General features: G+C 52.7%; 1 protein-coding gene across 5 annotated transcripts in view; it reads left to right on the forward strand.

Annotated features, from left to right (window-relative positions):
* Window positions 1–7,983, forward strand: part of KIRREL1 (kirre like nephrin family adhesion molecule 1) — a 99,466-nt gene extending 91,483 nt beyond the window's left edge. For 3 of the 5 annotated variants that reach the window (XM_044757586.2, XM_070497077.1, XM_014836875.3), the window contains exons 6-15: window positions 100–205; window positions 354–502; window positions 706–833; window positions 1,543–1,669; window positions 1,750–1,850; window positions 3,372–3,570; window positions 4,816–4,923; window positions 5,077–5,216; window positions 5,835–5,912; window positions 6,167–7,983. In XM_044757586.2, the coding sequence (XP_044613521.1) occupies window positions 100–205; window positions 354–502; window positions 706–833; window positions 1,543–1,669; window positions 1,750–1,850; window positions 3,372–3,570; window positions 4,816–4,923; window positions 5,077–5,216; window positions 5,835–5,912; window positions 6,167–6,643 (1,613 nt within the window). In that variant the 3' untranslated portion in view covers window positions 6,644–7,983. Of the gene's footprint in view, window positions 1–99; window positions 206–353; window positions 503–705; window positions 834–1,494; window positions 1,670–1,749; window positions 1,851–3,371; window positions 3,571–4,815; window positions 4,924–5,076; window positions 5,217–5,834; window positions 5,913–6,166 lie in introns of all 5 variants that reach the window. The other 2 variants (XM_014836876.3, XM_014836874.3) reach the window with 1 other exon arrangement.
* Window positions 7,984–16,441: the final 8,458 nt, after the last annotated feature.

The following is a 16,441-nucleotide window of genomic DNA, read 5'->3' on the forward strand; positions in this document are numbered from 1 at the left end:
ACTGCAAACTCAAATTCCCAGATCACTGCACAGTGGTGAGGTCTGAGCGTATGTGCTGGGGACAGAAAAGACAGTGACTTCCTGTCCCCTGCTTTGCAGACCCTCCTACAGTGACCCTGTCCATTGAGCCACAGACAGTGCAGGAGGGCGAGCGTGTCGTCTTTACGTGCCAGGCCACAGCCAACCCTGAGATCCTGGGCTACAGGTGCGAGGGGTGGGGCTGGGAGCTGTCTGGGGAGGGAGAGTGGAGAGGCCCCTGAGGCCAGGAGTGGGGTGCTGGGGAGGGCAGTGCCATCGGACACGGGTGAGAGGGGCCAGGCCCTGACCCCTCGCTTTGGTGCCTCCTCCCCCAGGTGGGCCAAGGGGGGCTTCTTGATTGAAGATGCCCACGAGAGTCGCTATGAGACAAATGTTGATTACTCCTTCTTTACGGAGCCTGTGTCCTGTGAGGTTCACAACAAAGTGGGCAGCACCAACGTCAGTACTCTAGTCAATGTCCACTGTGAGTAGCTGCAAGGGTGGGGACAGGGACAGAGATTGGGGGCCTTTGAAGGGCCTGGAGTGGAGTGGGGGGAGGCTCCATGAGGCTGAGGAGACAGGGGATAGACATGGGGAGGCAGCAGGGCAGGAGAAGGAAGGGAAGACTGACCAGAGCTGACCCCCAATGAGACCGAGACCCTAACGAGCTGCTCCTTTCTACCTCAGTTGCCCCCCGGATCGTAGTTGACCCTAAACCCACGACCACAGACATTGGCTCTGATGTGACCCTCACCTGTGTCTGGGTTGGGAATCCCCCCCTCACCCTCACCTGGACCAAAAAGGACTCAAACATGGTAAGATGCTTGCTGCCTATCTTGAATGCTGGAAGGAGCATCGTGGGGGTCGGGGGTGGGGCAGCAAATAAGCACATTATTTTTCAAGTGGAACCTGGGATATTTCCAGGGTCTTGGGATTTGGAGGAGAAAGACAGTGCTCGTAATCAACCTCCACACTCCTCGCAGGACAGTGGGCTGGTTCAGTGGCAGCGGGAGGGACACGCTGACCTGTGTGTGGGAGGAAGGAAGACGCCTGAGTGGAGCTGCTGCAGTGGAAAGGGATCTGGTGAATGAATGCTGCCTAGGAAGGTGGGGAAGCTGGGATGATTCACTGGAGAAGAGAGGGTTGAATTCTGCAGCTCTACAGAGACCTACATTAGACACTTTGGGCCAAAACTGCAGGAAGAGGGATTTCAGAGTGAAACTTCCTACTTTGTTTTGCAAGAAAAGCACTAGAACAGATTACCCACGAGGCTGCATCCTCTGTGAAATTACTGCAGCCTCACCTGCCCTCGCCGGGCTCCGCTTTTGCAGAGATGGTGTGTTTAAATGTCAGCCTGTTTAGAGTCAGGGGATGGACCAGAAGGACTAGGGATCCTATTTCCCTTCTGGGAATTCACTTGTGGCCCTTCCTGCTTTCTTTCCAATGCCTCCAATGCGGGGGCCCACACGGACCTAGGGGCCCAGGCCTCCTGGCTCCCCACCCGAGGCTGCTCTCTCTGCCCAGGTCCTGAGTAACAGCAACCAGCTGCTGTTGAAGTCGGTGACCCAGGCAGATGCCGGCACCTACACCTGCCGGGCCATCGTGCCTCGGATCGGAGTGGCTGAGCGGGAGGTGCCACTTTATGTAAATGGTGAGTGGCCTGAGTTGGGGGGCTGGGTGCACAGATGCTGTAGGTTCCAGCTGGCCCTGACTGCATCTTCTTGCTTGCAGGGCCCCCCATTATCTCCAGCGAGGCGGTGCAGTACGCTGTTAGGGGTGATGGAGGCAAGGTGGAGTGTTTCATCGGGAGCACGCCACCCCCGGACCGCATTGTGAGTGCTGGGACTGGCGGGGGGGATCTGAGGACCGCTGCCCCCTGTCTGTCTGCTCTGGCTCTCTCCTCCTGTTCATCTGCCTTTGCTCCTTCCACTTCCCCACGCCTTTTCTATACTTCTAATCCTCTGACTCTGTCCCTCTGTCCCTTTCCCCACTCAAATGCCACCTCCTCTCTTACTTGTTTGTGACCTTGAGGAACTTACTTAGTGTTTTGAACCTCAGTTTCGTCATCCATAAAATGGGGGCAGTTTCCCTCCCTAACAGGGTTGCCGGGAGAAGTAACTGTAGCAACAGGTGTGAAGGGCCTGTGGGAGCCACTTGCTCCATTCATCATTAGTTCCCCTCGTCCACCACTCTTGCTCTCTCTTCTCCCTCTCTCCTGCCCTTTCCTCAGCCTCCTGATCTTTTCCTTGGTCCCCCCCTCCCCTCTTCTCCTGAACCCTGCCCCATCCTTCTCCTTCCACCCTGCGCACTCCTCTCCCTTCTCCTGCTTTCTTCTTTCTACCAGCCCCCTCGCCACTCTCCTCCCTCCTTCCTCCTCTCCCCCACACCATGAGCCATTAATTCCTTCCGTGACCATTAACCGTCAAACCCCTCATCACATTTAATGACCATTTGGCTAACTCCAGGGCTGCCCAGGGACACTTCATTACCACGGCCGCCCGGGCAGCAGGCGGCTCGGCTCCCGGGGGCTTTCCTTGCAGATCTAGGAGGATTGATCCCTGGAAAGGAGCCAGTTGTCAGCTGCTCCGGCTCCCTTGGGCTCCACTCTGAGGGAGGGGTCATGAAGGGGGCATGCCCCGGCTGGGAGGTCAGGGGTGGAGGAGCCTGGGGATCCCCCTCTCCGATGATAACTCCCACCCACTGTAAGAGTCTGTGGATGGGGCTCCAGAGCCAGCCAGGTGGGTTCATGTAGGGTCGGCTATCAGTTGGCTAAAGGTAAGGTTGAAGATTGAGTTATGTTTAGTTAGAATCTCACACTGTCAGAGCTGGAAGAGAATCGGCCTCTCATTTACAGATGAGGAAACTGAGGCCCAGAGAGGGGAAGGGAGGCCACACAGGGACTCAAGCGGAGAGCCAGGCCCAGAGCCCAGTGTTCTTGCCTCCCCATCCAGGACTTTTTCTCTGACATCAGGGGTTCCCAAGTGTCAGCTCATTGGATCAGCTGCACCCATATCACATGAGATCATTATAAAAATAGAGATTCCTGGACCTCTTCCCTGGAGAGTCATTTTTAGGAGATAAGCCCCAAGAATCTACATTTTAAAGATATCCCTAGGCATATCTGCATGTCCCTGGCATAAGTCTCAGTCATGTATGGAAGACCCTGCTTCTCCTAGACTAGAGACTCGTTGCCAAGGTATGAGGCAGGAGGTGCGACTTAGGTTTGTTACAGAGTGAGTGCTGGGCTGGGCCCAGGGGTACCCAGGACACATGGGGTGAGCATGCTTTGAGGGTAGGTCAGGTGTTCCTGCCACCTGCCCCTTCCTTACCTCCTCCTGCCCTCCCCACCCCAGGCATGGGCATGGAAAGAGAACTTCCTGGAGGTGGGGACCCTGGAACGCTATACAGTCGAGAGGACCAACTCGGGCAGTGGGGTGCTGTCCACGCTCACCATCAACAACGTCATGGAGGCCGACTTTCAGACCCACTACAACTGCACTGCTTGGAACAGCTTCGGGCCGGGCACGGCCATCATCCAGCTAGAAGAGCGAGGTGACCGGCAGGGCAGCCCGGGGATTCTGCCTCCTCTTCTCTCCTGGGACAGGGCTCAGAAGGAGACAGCTCTTTGTTGGGCCTTCCCACCAGAACCTGGGGAAATCCACTCGCTTCTTTAAACATTTATTGGGCATCTGCTGTGTACTAGGCCCTGCAGTAGGGGCTGTAGGGCCAGATGTGAACAAGACACAGTCCCTGGCCTCAAGGAACTCTCAGTTTAGTGGGGGAACTTAGAGAGTGGCAGCAAATGACTTCAGATGGAGAAAAATCAAATGATCTGTGGAAGGGAGTAACACACCCTACCTTACCGGGATGGTGTGAGGATTAAATGAGAGAGTATTTATAAAATACTGACATAGAATAGGTGACCAGTAAATCTTGGTTCCCCACCCCTTCAGGAATCCTTAGCCTGATAGGAAAGACACATTCCCTCTCTTCAGGCACTTCTAGCACGATGAAAGAGGCATTAGCTGTGACTTTTGGAAGCTCCCAGGTCTGATGAGAGAAAGACGGCTTCTTTTTTTTGTTGTTTTTTTTTAAGAACCAGCCCTTTGACATGAGAGATGGGGAAAAATAACTGGGGGTCCATCAGTTCTGTCTTAGCTGAGGGTGCCAGCAAGGGGCTGGTGGGAGGATCAGAGGACACAGGACCCAGCAGGGAAGGCTTTCCGGAGGGGAGGAGTCTTATGCAGATGGGATCCATCCAGGACTGCAGGAAGGGAGAGAAAGCTGGAGGCAGGGCTGCCAGGTCCTTCTCAGCTCTGGGGCACAGGGGGAACCAAGGAGGACTGTTTGAGCCTGGGAGGGTAGGTGCAGATGGGGCCATCACGGTGGTGTGGATGGGGGAGGTGGTGAAAGAGATCGGAACACAGATGGCAGATCGGAGAATGTGGAGACAGTTGACATCAACCAAGGGCCCAGCCCAGCAAGGAGAGACCAAGCCCAACAGACAGGTGGGTGGCAGGAGAGGGTCACATGGACCATCCAGGCCAGGGTGAAGTTGGTGCCCCAGCTGCAGGGATGAGATGTGATCATGACCCCAACTCTGATCAAGCTGAAGCTCAGGCCAAAACCCAAACACAATGCAGACCTTCCTCTCAATCCCACCCTTCCTTAAACCGAACACTGTCCACAAGCTCAGTTGAAACCTAACTCTGTACACAATCCAGGGGTGCCAGTAAAGCTGTGGCTGGCCCGTGTGACTCCATGCTTACCCTCCTCTTTTTCTTGCCTCATCTGAAGAGGTGTTGCCCGTGGGCATCATCGCCGGGGCCACCATCGGCGCAGGCATCCTGCTCACCTTCTTCTTCATCGCCTTGGTGTTCTTCCTCTACCGGCGCCGCAAAGGCAGTGAGTATGGCCCCTCCTGTCCCTCCAGGGCCCCCAGCAGCCAGTGCCAGGAGGAGCGAGGGGATTGGACTTTCGTTCCCCAGCATAGGTGGGTCCAGAAGTAGCTACTGCAGAGGCTGGCAGAAAGCATCCAGGCTGCCTCCCCCATCCCAGGTCGCAAGGATGTGACCCTGAGGAAGCTGGACATCAAGGTGGAGACAGTGAACCGTGAGCCACTCACGATGCATTCTGACCGGGACGATGATACCGCCAGTGTCTCCACAGCGACCCGGGTCATGAAGGCCATCTACTCGGTGAGGGTCCTGCTCCTCCCCGGCCCACTCCCCCGTTCACACTCTTGGGACCCGCCCACCCCAGCACTGTAATAGCCACTGTCACTCTCACCTCCCTCAGTCAGTACCTTGGTCCTGCCACACACGCACACACGTGCTCATGCTCTCACACATACATACATGCACATGCACACACATGCATATGCACATGCTCACGCACAAACTGGCACACATGTGAGTGTGCACACACGCTCCCCAGGCTAATTTCCCTCCAGCAGAGGATAGGCAGGTGGGGCCCCCATAGGCTTCCTGTCCTTCCCCCACAGAGTGTCAGATTGGAAACCCTGGAAGTTTTCTGGTCCAACTGCCTCATTGCTCAGATGAGGAAACAGTCCCAGAGAGGGGCAGCGACATGCCCAAGGTCACGCGTGTTAATGACAAAATTGGTGCTACCCGGGTCTCTGGCCTCTTTCTGCCACATCCCAGAGCCTCTGCTGGGAGAGGACACAGAACTCAAGCCTGCCGGTGACCCCAGACCCTTCCCTTTAGCAGGTGGCCTCTGGGTGAGCAGATGGGGTGGGCAAAGGGGCCAAGAACAGGGCCTCTGTCTCCTGATGCCCCATTCCTGCTGCTCTGCAGTCCTTTAAGGATGATGTGGACCTGAAGCAGGACCTGCGCTGCGACACCATCGACACCCGGGAGGAGTATGAGATGAAGGTGGGAAAGGGGGAGGGGCCAGGGCAGAGGGCTGGGTGGGCACGTGGGGCTCCGAGGGCCTCAGGGTGGAGGTGAGGGCAGGCGTGGGGAGGAACGGTCAGGAGGTTTATTGAAGGAACAGAGGAGGTGGAGAGGTACTGGCTGAGAACACAGGGCAGAGCAAGTGGAGGAGGCTCAGAGGGCCATGCGAGACTTGACGCCCCTCCCCCAAGAGGGAGGTCCCTCCTCCATCCTCTTCTCTCATTGCCCCCCAGGACCCCACCAATGGCTACTACAACGTGCGTGCCCACGAAGACCGTCCGTCTTCCAGGGCAGTGCTCTATACTGACTACCGTGCCCCCGGCCCTGCCCGCTTCGACGGCCGCCCCTCTTCCCGTCTCTCCCACTCCAGCGGCTACGCCCAGCTCAACACCTACAGCCGGGCCCCGGCCTCCGACTACGGCCCTGAGCCCACACCCCCAGGCCCTGCTGCCCCAGCTGGTACCGACACAACCAGCCAGCTGTCCTACGAGAACTATGAGAAGTTCAATTCCCATCCCTTCCCCGGGGCAGCAGGGTACCCCACCTACCGACTGGGCTACCCCCAGGCCCCGCCCTCTGGCCTGGAGCGGACCCCGTATGAGGCGTATGACCCCATTGGCAAGTACGCCACTGCCACTCGGTTCTCCTACACCTCCCAGCACTCGGACTACGGCCAGCGGTTCCAGCAGCGCATGCAGACTCACGTGTAGGGGCCAGAGCCTGGCTGGGGCATCTCTGCGGGGCAGAGGAGAAGGCTCTCACAGCTGTTCCCTGATATTCAGGGGCATTGCTCGTTGCTCCCGTCCCGGACCAGCCTTCCTCCTCCCGCCGTGGCGGGTGGGGAGCAGGTCTCCCGGAAACACCCCGTCCCGAGGATGGTGCTCAGTGCACGCCCCAGCCTCCTGGGCCTGCCCTTCCCTCTTCTTCGGGAGGACGTGTCTCTTCTGACCTGCGCTCTCGCCTGGCCCCAGTATGGGGACAGGGAAAGTGAAGGTTGCGGAGAGCAGAGGGGGCACTTTTAGCATTCCCTTTCTATCCCACCCCTCTGGTCTCCCATAAGTGGACGGGGTGGGGGTGCGGGGGGTGTCAGTGGGGATGAGCAGGCTTTGGCCAGGGGACATGAAGTGTGGGGGTGGGTGGCTCTGGCGCAGACAGGTGGAAACAAGACAGCCTGGCCAGTCCCTCTGTCGTCTGCATCCATGCCCGGGGTGCATCTCTTCCTCCTCGGCACTGCAGAAGGGACCTTGGATTTATCTTAGCTCTGTCTACAGAATAGCCCTGGCACTGAGTTCAAATCCAGCCCTTATTCAGCTGGGATTAAAATGCCAGTCATCCTGGCTGCCGGCTATGGACACCTGTCTGTCAGCCTGCGGAGGGATCCATGGATGCGCAGGAGCATAACCCCCTTTCCGGCCCCTCTACGCTGGGCCAGCCAGATAAGTCAGGGGATCCTGGTGGAAAAAGGAAAGGTCAGGCACCATATCCTGATTCACCAGCAAGACAACTGTGTGCTACATAGCAGTTTCCAGAACCCACATTAGAGGGAGCCCACCCAAGCCCCCTTCTCTCCCCAGTCTGTCCCACTTCCTGGCTTTAACTCTTGAGCCTGCCTGGGGAGTGGTGGGGTGAGGGTGGGGGGTGCTATAAGCTATTTTTCAAAGACAACAAAAAACAATGAAAACCTCATTTGGAAAAAACAAAAAAACCCCCAAAAAACCTGTAGAGATCCCCTCACCCAAATACAAGTCCCAGTGGAAAGGAAAGGGAGGCACCTGTTCTCCACCAGATTGCTAACACCTTCCATTACACTTTCCATCCCCAAGCACTTTGAATCCATTTTTAAACATTAAGGTAGGGAGACCTGTCACTGGATGGGCTCTGAGAGGCTTGAGGAGGGGCCTGGCTCTCAGACTCTGCTGTCCTACCCCAGGGTCCACCAGCTGGTTAGAGAGGCCACCTTCCAGGGGGCATGGGAGATGTTCTCTTGAGACAGGTTTTGGTTTGTTACGTGTCTTTTTTTTCCCCTTGGACCAATCAGATTCCCTCTTCCACTTTCAGTGCCTTGAGTGTCCAGCTTTGGTCGACCGGCCCTGTGTGAGTGGCTGTGCAGACAGTGGGTATTGTGAGCCCCAGACACACTGTCAAGTGTTGAAGCGTTTAGGGATAGACGGATGAGGGGGCCTGGGGAGGAAGGGCTGACCGGGTAAGGTGGCACGGAAGGGCACTGCAGGCAGTCATGGCCCATGCTGCCCCCCCCCCCACACACACACATAGACACGTGCACATACCCACACACATTCCACAGAGGCCATTCTTAGGCACTACCTTCCGACCAAAGAACCGGCGCTCCAAAGAGAACTCGGACCCCAACCCTGGCGCCCCTTCCCAAGCAGCAGGGTCTGGAGTCGGCTGTTCCCCTCCTCCAGACTTGCTCCCCGACGGGCGGGGCCTCAGGTGCAATTCCCAGAATGCGCCTTGCCCTTTCTCATGGTCATCATTCATTAGTCATGTTCGCTTTAATGAGTTACATGCCTATCAGCCACGGGCCATCACCACCCTTGCGGATGGGTCTGCGGGGTGACATTCCTTGCCATTCCCTTGCTGGTAGGGAGCAGCTCCAGTTCCAGCCTCACAGGCTGCCTCTGCGTCCTGCTCCATCTCAGCAGGGGCCCGTACCATGGACTGGCCCTTCCTGAGGCATGATGCAGGCTTGCAGCTGCAGTCTGCCCCCGCACCTGGAAGCGGACACCTTCCTGCAGAGTCCTTCTATGTGAGCTCAGTGAGAAGGTCTGTTAAGGATGGAAGGTTGCTGTGCAAATTCATGCATATTTTGATTATTTTCACCGAAACCAGAAGCCATGGGTAATCTAAACAGTTAAAGTCTAAAGATAATGGCTCTTTAAACAGGGGTATTCCCCAAAACATTCATTTTTGTTTAAGGTTTGGCCAGATTCTGTTTCCTCCATTTTTGTTTAAGTGCTGGGCCCATTCTGTTGAAATGAAGGAGAGGAGGGGGCCCAAGGTCACTAGGTAACATTCAGTTGATGCTGTAGGGACCATTGGTTTCCTGGGGCCTGATACAGAGCCACCTCACTGTTCTCTCTTCTTTAGCACATTAACGGGCACCTCCTGAGTATCAAGCAAGTGCCGTGCACGGCACAGACAGCAACCAAGGCCGTCTCTGCCCTCTGCAACTTGCACTCTGGTCTGATCAGAATCTGAACTGGGACCTGCTTGTTAGGCCAAATGGAAGAGCTTTTCTGGGGGAGTGGAAGGCGCCCTTGAATGTAGAACTTTGTTGTCTAAGGCTGACATCCTCCAGCAGGGTGCCTCGGTACTAGATGTGGTCACCTTGGTGATCCTGACCGCCTTTGACATTCTTGTTTTGGTGAGAAGAGCAAGGGGCTAGGGGTTAGGAGACCTGGGACCCAGTTCTGAAGCTGCCATTTACTGAATGACTTTGGCCTAATCTCTGTACATTCACTGCCCCCAGTTCTCTCACCTGTGAAATAGGGGGAAGAGTTGCACAAACATGGAATTATTCTGCTCTTACTGTATTCATTTGGTGAGGTGGAGGGGCCTGGCCATCCCTGGCAAGGAGTTGGGAATGGCGAGCGAGCAGGCTGAGGGATGGGGAAGTTGAAGGTTCTGTTTCCCCCTTGAAAGCAGCTTTCACCATGGGCTTCATTATCTTGTCAGAAGTCTTGTGAACGAATTTCCACTAGGAACCCCTTGATCCCAGACAGCAACAAAAACCACATCCTAAACCTCAGAGTGAAATTGGCGTGGAATTATCCTTTGGCCATTGGGTAGCTGTGCTGCTCCTTACTCAGAATTCAGAGTTTTGCAAGGTGGCTATGGCTCGGGCAGGGCGTGGTGAGTTTCCTTCGCTGTGTACCCAGGTTTCAGGCAACTTATGTGGGGAGAAAGGGGAGCAGCCACCCTCCACCCTGCTCCTCAGGAGCATTCCCCTGGTCCAGGGACAGCGGGCCCCACTCACCGAGCACGGTGAAGCTGCTGTTGATGGTGTCTTGAGCCAGAGAGTGAGGTGTGAGCACAGCTGACCCTCTGTCCAAGGAGCAGGTGGGAAGGGCAGCTGGTGGAGGAAATAGCGGGACAGCAGTTTTGACCTAAATTCTGGATCTTATAGAGGTCCTCGTGATTCCGGGTGTCCCATGGTCTCTTTCCTTGTGGAGGGTCCAGCCTGCATCCTAAATCCTGGACCCCTCAAAGTCCAGCCACAGAGTATACATGAAGCAAAAACCACAATAAGGCAGAAAGGAAAGTGGCCAGGAATGGGAGCAACACTATGTTCTCACAAATGTCTTGCTTGGGATGAAAAAGTTTAATTTGACCGCCCTGTCTCCAGGCACCGTGCCCTCTCATCCCTGCAGTGGCTGCATTCTTCGTAATTTTGGAGGCAGCCTTCCCTGCGTCAGAGGATGGAGCACACTGCACTAGAGTCTCCTCTGCCTTTGTGCCCTCTCATTAAACAGTCGGCGCTCTGTCGGGAGCCACAAGGCCTGGGCTCCTTAAAATGGAATCATAGGGTCTCTCAGTATACTTGACCCATGTCCATAGCAATGTTGGGCCATTTGGGTTTGAAGAAAAACACATGAAAGCCAAGACCCCAACTGGACTGAACTGGCTCAGTCACTGCCTCACTCTGGTGTGAGGACGGTTCTGTCCCCACTCCTGCACTCCCACACTCCCAAGGCCACCTGGGCCTCAGAAACCCTGGCTTCTCTACCATTTTAGTGCTGTGTGTCCTGAGCCAGGTCACCGCTCTGTGCCTCTACAGGCCCTTCTGCATGTTGAGGGAATCACCTGAAAGGCATTAGTAAAGTTCATGACCCTGGTGGGACCAGTGAGGATGTGATAATAGAACATTGAAGTGCACAGACCATGGGATGTAATTGGAAAGGCATTTATTTTTGTGAAGAGGCTATAAAATTAGCATTTAAATATCCACATTCCCTTCTCTGCCTCCCCATATGCCCCCCATGATATCTCTCCTCTCCTGGAGGCCAGGCTCTTTCTGAAAGGCATTGGCTTCACCTTGATCAGCTTGGCCCTGACATTCCACCTCTGGGCTGGTGGAGAGGATGGAAAGATGTGTGGCTTGGGAGATGGAGAGACGGGGCTGGAATCTCATTTTTCTTGCATCACTGTGAGGGAGCTCCAGGCCCTGTCCCTGGAGAAATAATTGCTGCGCAGAAGTCATAGGCCATACTGGGCGGTTCTGGTACAAGCCTGCCCTTAAAAATAATAATAATAACTCCATTTGCATAGACCTATCACTCATTCCTACCAGTCTCCTTTGCCCACTCCTGGCTTTTTTGCTGGCCCCAATCACTGGCCTTTTCAAGAGCTGGTGGGCCGTGGGCTCTTCTGTTTGCTTCTGGAGGTCTTCGGATGCTGACCCTGGGAACATCCCTAACTCTGGGGAGAGAGCAGCTAGGTTGCCAATATAATCAAACTCTCGACACAATCTTGTTAGCAATAGAGACCCGGAAGATTTGGCTGCCTCCAATTTCACCAGAAAGAGGCCCAGGGCTCCTGTGGTCATATTTTCTACCCAACTCTTCTTGGGATTACAACCGCCACTTCTGGCTCCAGTTGACTTTTCTCCACCCAAACCCCAATAATAAATGGATCCATGATGATAAGAGAAGAGAAAAAAATAATATTTTTGTTAGGACAAACCATCGTAGATTTTTAGCAATGTGTATCTGTGTGTCCCTCACACCTTTTCCTATTCTACCTTTTTTTCCTTTTTTTTAAATATTATGTACTATATTTTTAGTCTCAAACACACTATATATTATATATATTTAATTTTTTTATATATATAAATATAAATGTTTTAAAAAGTGCCATGTTTTGTGTTATTTAATGCATGAGCAGTTCTAGTTACTTAAAAGCTTGCCTGATTTGGGGTGAAATGGTCCAGATTTGGGGAAAAGATAACAGATTTTGGGATTGAGATGCAGAGACTATATATCTGTGTCATCTCCAGGCTGTGGGGCAAAGGTGTTTTATTCAGTCTGTGACTGTTACAGAACCCTGAGGCCGATTACAGCAGTTCAGGGACAAACAGCTGGAGGCTCCATGCTTTTGGAACACAGCACCCACATGTTCTGTGCCAAATCTGATTATGAGACGGGAAGGGGGGAGACTGAATCTGGGATCCAGATCCCAAAGGAATTGGGAGTGGGAATGTGAGCAGGTTTGTGGTTTCATTTATTAAAATGCAGTAATTTAGGTAAAATTTCCCGAGTTTCCAACCTTTTGAACTTAGAGTGAAATAAAATGAAAAACCAGATGATGCACAGTACGCATACGCAGAGGCCATCCAGCTAAGAAATTCTAAATTCTCTGAGGTTAGTGGAGTTTGTAAGGGTTTCACTTTGCTCATTTCATAACAGTTTGAAGATAAGTGAAAAAAAAATGTTTTCAGATAATATTTTTGAAAGGGCTAAATCATTAGAAAAATACAAGGGTTTCTTGTTTTCCTCATCCAATTAGCCAAGCCAACTAAAGACGGTCCACAGTAGCCTTTTTTACACAAGGGACACTAAACAGACAAAATTAGGGATGTAAGAGCTGAAAAATAGAGATAATGTGACCCATTTCCAAGAAGGTTGGAGGTCACCGCCCAGAACTACCACGAGGGAGGGGCAGGGCACAGTGGGGGCTGCAGTTGGAAGCGAGTGTCCAAGACTAAGAACGTACAGGTAGCTCAAGGTGAGGCCAACCTGGATGGGAATGAGAGGGCCAGGTGCAGGATGACTCTTGTGGACGCAGCCAGGTGAGCTGAACCCACATAGGTGAAACACGGCGTGATAGTTGGGATCCAGACGCAAACAGAATAGAGTGAAAAAAAAAAATAAAGAAGCAAATTTGTGCAAACATGGAGGCCCAGATGAATTCTGATAGGCCAAGTAGTGTTGAGTGGGGTGCTTCCTGTGCCATCTGTCTGCTTATGATGCTGTTTATTCCTCTCTGCATCCCCAGAGCCCGGCACAGGGCCAGCAGGCACTTTGGGACAAGTCTGTGAGCTAGATAGGGCACCACACGAGCCTCCAAGACCTGAACCCACTCTCTTCTTTAGGCCCAAGAGAGGCCACAGGAGCTTGTCCCATGGATTAGGCCTTTTCCTTTGACAAGGCCCCAAGTCACTTGTCCAGCCTGAGGACAAGTAACAATGACATCAACAGCCCCTTTATCACCAAGCTTTGCAGACTTTTAAGAGCCACTCCCTCCTTGGGAAGTCTTCTGCCTCACAGCAGGAGCTCTGGGCCGAGGCACAAACATGCTCCAGTCTGCACTTTCCCACCAAAGTGTGATGTTCAAAGTCCGCCATGATCTACCCCGAGCACCTTCCCAAAGGACCAGATCTGTCAGCCCTCCCTTTCACTTGCTCAACTTTCCTCAATGTCAATGGAATCATGCCCTGTTTGGAGCACACCCTGCACTTTCCTGCCCCTGGGCTTTTGTCCAAGCTCTTTTCTGTTCCTGGAAAGCCCCCGTTCTTCTCATTTACAAATTTTATTCAGGGCCCAGCTCAAAGGCCTTCTCCTCCAGGAAGCCTTGCCTGACTCATCTACTCACCCTCCCTCCCTCCTCCCCTCCTTCCCTCCCAGGAAGGCCCAAGACAGGTGAGCCAACTCACTAACCTCATAACTATCTGCTTCATTCACAGGGTTTTGTGTATGATGCATTAACACTTTTCAATGAAGGGCACTTGAAGGTAGGGATCATGTATTGCTTATTTTAGTATCCTCATCAGCCAAGAGAGTACCTGGCATACAGCTGCTCAGTATGAGCTGGAGGAATGCAGGGATGGAGGGAAGGGAAGCAAACTCGTAAACGCAATGCATAATGGGAATTTAACCTAGAGAAGTTCATGCGTGATGAAGTGGGATAGCATGGTGATTAAAAGCATGGATCTCCTGGGGCCGGCCCGTGGCCAAGTAGGTAAGTTTGCGCGCTCCGCTTCTGTGGCCCAGGGTTTCGCCAGTTAGGATCCTGGTCACGGACATGGCACAGCTCATCAGGCCATGCTGAGGCAGCGTCCCACATAGCACAACCAGAAGGACCTACAACTAGAATATACAACTACGTACTGGGGGGCTTTGGGGAGAAGAAGAAAGAAGGAAGGAAGGAAAGAAGATTGGCAACAGATATTAGCTCAGGTGCCAACCTTTAAAAAAAAAAAACAAACACGGATCTCAAGTCAGTCTGCCAAGCTGAGAGATGTTACCAGTATTAGTGAATACTGGCTTCTCTCTCTCTGAGTCCTCTGGCTGTTGGGAAAGGCCAGCCTGTCTAGTTTTGGCCAGTGTACTGTCAACAGAAGTGACATGTTACTTCCAGACCAAAGCATTTAATTGCTGGTATGAGACCCTCCAGCTCTTTCTTCATCTGCCATAGGGACCAGACCTCATTTATTCCAGATGATGCAGCTTCATAATAGTGAAGTCCTTCCCTGCCTGGGTCCCTGAGAGACTATGCGAAAGCAGAGTCCCTTTGCCAACCTATGATGAGCATGTAGTTTGAGGGAGAAATGAATCTTTGTTTCATTAAGATGTTGAAATTTTGGAGTTGTTTGTTACTGCAACATAGTGTATCCTATCCTGATTAACATAGAGCTTCAAGGTTTGCTCCAGCTTGACCTTGGGTAGGTTACTTTACCTCTCAGCATCTCACTTTCCTCCTCTGGGAAATGGTGCAATAATAGTTCCTATCCCATATAAGGTACTTAGCAGAGTTCCTGTCGTAAGAGTACTCAGTAAAAGTTAGCTTTTGTTCACCTAGAGAAGGAGGAGCAGTGCGCATCTGCCCCCTTCCCCTTTGCCTCTTTCCTTAGAGACATCATGAAAGATGTCAACAATTGCCCAGGGGTTATGAAAAGAAGGTGGAATCTGGAATGAGAAGATTTAGGCTGAAATCCCAGCAGTGCCTTGTAGAACTCTGTGATTCAGAGCAGGTCAGCACACTTTCTGAGCTCCCTTTTCTTTATCTGTAAATGTTGTGAATGCTGGAGGAGATGAGACATGCAAAAGCCCTGTGTAAATAGCTAAATGCTATTGACTGTGAGTTGATTACTTTGGCCTATTAACACTCTGCAGCATCCCAACCCCACCCCATCCCCACTCTCCAGCATCTCACACCACACACCTCGCTGCCACAAACATACTCCTAACACCCCCGCAACACCCACACACTATCTACTGGCAGCTCTAGCAATGACCTGATATTAGGAGAATGTGCCCACCCAGCTGGGCACACAGAGCCCATCTTGCTGGCCCCCAGGGTCCTAAAACCAAAAGACCAGCTCTTTGCAAAGCAGGAACCTGGGGGAGGAGAAACATCACTTCATGGCACTCACTTTCCCATTTCCTTTACTCATTGTAATTAGCTACACAGAGGCAACCTCCCGGGGAGAGCAGAGCCATCAGCTCCCAGAACTGAACCAGACGAGCTTTGTCTTTTTGTTCCTCTCCACATAATACTGCTCTCTTGGTGGTCGCTATGCAAACACATCCCGCATTCATTTGCAAACTGGGGAATATTTCATATTTTGAGGCTCAGATTAATGTTCCACCTCCCCAAAAGAGACACTGGTTGGGACTTCTTTTCAAACAGCATCATGTCTACACTCCTAGTCTGGCTCCCTAGTCATGCTATAGCCTGGGGCTGACCAAAACCTTATTCTTCCCAGAGCCCTCACTAAAATAAATGCTTAACTGTGGATAAAAGAATCTCAAAAATTGAAGGCACCTCTGGAACCACCTGGCCCAACTATGGACCCAAAGCAGGAGCCCCTATTCAGCCTCAGAGACAAACGGGCTCCACATCAAGACCATCAGGGGACGGGAAAGCTGGATGGCTTTTTATGGATTCCGGACTTCGGAATCTGAATATTTGGACTTCCCTCTAGCTTCTCCAGGCACCAGCTCTGTGCCTTTGGGAAAATCATTTGACCTCTCTGGGCCTTGGTTTCCTCATTGATAAAAATCGTTCCTTCATTCATGCAAAAAATATTTATTGAACATTTACCATGTGTTTGGTACTATTCCAAACCCTGGGGATACAGCAGGGAATAGCACAAAGTCCCTGTTCTGGTGGCACTTACATTTTCATGGTGGGAGATTACAATAAACAACTAAATGTATGTCAGATGGTGGTAAGTGCTATGGAGAGACACAGAGCAGGGGCAGGGAATAGCAGGGATGGGAGGAGGAGGGGGTGCATGCTTTTATGTTGGGTGGTCAGAGAAAGCCTCTAAGCTAAGAAGACAAGTAAGCTTGGGGAAAGAATCTTCTAGGCACAGGGGAGCAGCCGCTGCGAAGGCCCTGAGGCAGAAATGAGTTCAGAAGGGTCAATACCCAGCAAGAAGTCTGGCTGGGGGCACTGGTGAGAGGTAGAAGGAAATCCTGTGTGAGACGCAGAACAGATCCTGTGAGGCTTGTAAGCCATTAAAAGGACTTTGGAAATTATTC

The sequence above is a fragment of the Equus asinus genome, chromosome 25, assembly GCF_041296235.1.
Source record: "Equus asinus isolate D_3611 breed Donkey chromosome 25, EquAss-T2T_v2, whole genome shotgun sequence".
In the NCBI taxonomy this organism is placed as follows: Eukaryota; Metazoa; Chordata; class Mammalia; order Perissodactyla; family Equidae; genus Equus; species Equus asinus.